The sequence below is a fragment of the Cynoglossus semilaevis genome, chromosome W, assembly GCF_000523025.1.
Source record: "Cynoglossus semilaevis isolate Cse_v1.0 chromosome W, Cse_v1.0, whole genome shotgun sequence".
Taxonomy (NCBI): Eukaryota; Metazoa; Chordata; class Actinopteri; order Pleuronectiformes; family Cynoglossidae; genus Cynoglossus; species Cynoglossus semilaevis.
Window position 1 is genome coordinate 9,256,361 of NC_024327.1, and position 2,128 is coordinate 9,258,488.

General features: G+C 35.6%; 1 protein-coding gene across 1 annotated transcript in view; it reads left to right on the forward strand.

The window, feature by feature from the left end:
- LOC103397131 (occludin-like) overlaps nt 1–1,472 on the forward strand; it is a 7,809-nt gene extending 6,337 nt beyond the window's left edge. The window contains exons 5-6 of the mRNA XM_017042645.2: nt 625–666; nt 782–1,472. Coding sequence (XP_016898134.1) covers nt 625–634 — 10 coding nt within the window. The 3' untranslated portion in view covers nt 635–666; nt 782–1,472. The remainder of the gene's footprint in view (nt 1–624; nt 667–781) is intronic.
- Nucleotides 1,473–2,128: the final 656 nt, after the last annotated feature.

Consider the following 2,128-nt stretch of genomic DNA (forward strand, 5'->3'; position numbering starts at 1 on the left):
GAGTGGTGTTTTGTTATTGGACTTCTGTGCTAGTCACAGTTTGTCCATAACAAACACCATGTTCAAGCATAAGGGTGTCCATCAGTGCACTTGGCACCAGGACACCCTAGGCCGGATCTGGACCAAGAACTGGCCCGACTGACAGGGGGCAGTCCACAGTTCCTGGTAAATGTTGTTTCTCTGACCCCATATGAGGACTACACTCTTAATTGTCCATTTAATTGTCCACTTCCTATTCTTCTTCTTTGTTCCTAATTTAGTTCCTTTTTCCTCTATTCCATCTCTAACTTTTTGTTTTCTCTTTTGATCTACGTCACTATATTCTTTTCCCTTCTGTCCTCGTCCTGCTTGTTATACTTTTTTGCTCCTTTTATTTGATTTGCTGATTCTTTTTTCAACCCCTCATTCACCTATTCTTACCCCCCTTATCTCCCTCTCATTTTTTTGTCTTTTTCATTTTTTAATCCTTTTTCTACTCTTTCACCTTCCTAACTTCTTCACTTGCTCCATCTCTTTCCTTTCCTCCTCCTTCTATCTTTTCCTTTGGTCCTGCATTCATGAAACAGGCTCTGAATACATTTTATTTAAAAATTGTGTGACATGTTATATATGTTCTCCTCTCAGGATGCTATGAGTTAATACATCAAGCTCAAGAACTTCAAAAAGGTAATTATTTTTACCCAGATATTTTTAATTACCATTGCTGTCAATTGCTTTAAACAATGACTTATGTTCCCTTAAATAAATTGCAATTGTTTGAACATCATATTCCCCTTTTCAGTCTCCCAGTTATCAGATAAAGAAGAAGAGGTGCACGTACCTGAAATCCAAACTGTCACACATCAAGAGGAAGATCAGCAAGTACAACCGCAGACCCTGAATCCTCATCTAAATCTGTGATTGTTTTCCTCACTTCCAATGGTGGACCTGATCATAGGCATTTAAACAAACTTAACAGCGTGTGATGGTGACAATGAACAGCTCTTCAGCTTAAATATCACATCTGTGTCAGGGCCAAGAATTAAGCTTTGTCAGAGATGAGCAGGTAAAGGAAACATTCATAAACTGTAGTTTTAAAAACATATTTATGTCACCATCATTGATCAAGTTTTTAACAGATATATTGTTATAAACGTATGAACATATTTTTTTATCACTGTTGAATTTACGGAGGGGATGTGATGTGAAATATTTTGCTTCAGTGCAAATGAAGCTGTTTTTAATTATATTACATTTTAAGAATCAGTGAAGGAGCAGCTAAGTTGTATTAGATAGTGTGACAAAAAAGTAACTGAGCATTCTATGTGAATATTGTTTATATTATCAATTTAAACAGTTTTAATCTTGGCAAAGTTTGTTTGTTTTTATTTTTTTTTTCTTGTGTATGTAAGCATGATTAATGACAGCTCCTTATCCTCATAGTATCATTTTTAAACTGTCACGTCACTTTTTTCTATGTAACTCAAAGCCAATAAACAATTTCACCACTTCTGTCTTTTTTACCAGCTTTTATTGTGAGACAAGAAAAACAGTCATTGTTTATGTATAAAACCACAGAACATTTTTAGTCAGTCACGTGACTCGTCTCGTTGGATAACTAAGGTTTATCCAATTGAGAAAACATGTTTTGTAGCGTAAATAATAATTAAAAAAAACTTATTTTAATTCTCCTTTACATGCTGTATATGAATACCGCAGAAGATCGTTCCAGGTGTAATATATAGTGATGTGTCGTTCGCGAGTGATTCGTTCAAAATGAACGACTCTTTCATATGACTCATGACTCTCGAGTCATATGAAAGATTCGTGACTCATGACTCCCGAGTCATATGAAATATTTGTTCATATGGAACTCACGAATCACTCACTGCGAACTAATTACACTCTGCGAACTAATCACACTCTGCAAACTAATCTTTCACTGTGAACTAATCTTTCATTGCAAACGAATCACTCTCTGTGAACTAATCTTTCATTGTGAACTAATCTTTCGCTGTGAACGAATCACTCTCTGTGAACGAATCTTTCGCTGTGAACTAATCTTTCGCTGTGAACTAATCTTTCGCTTCGTTCTCGCAGATTCGTTAGATTCTTCACATTGTGGTGTGTTTTTATTTCTTAGCTTTTC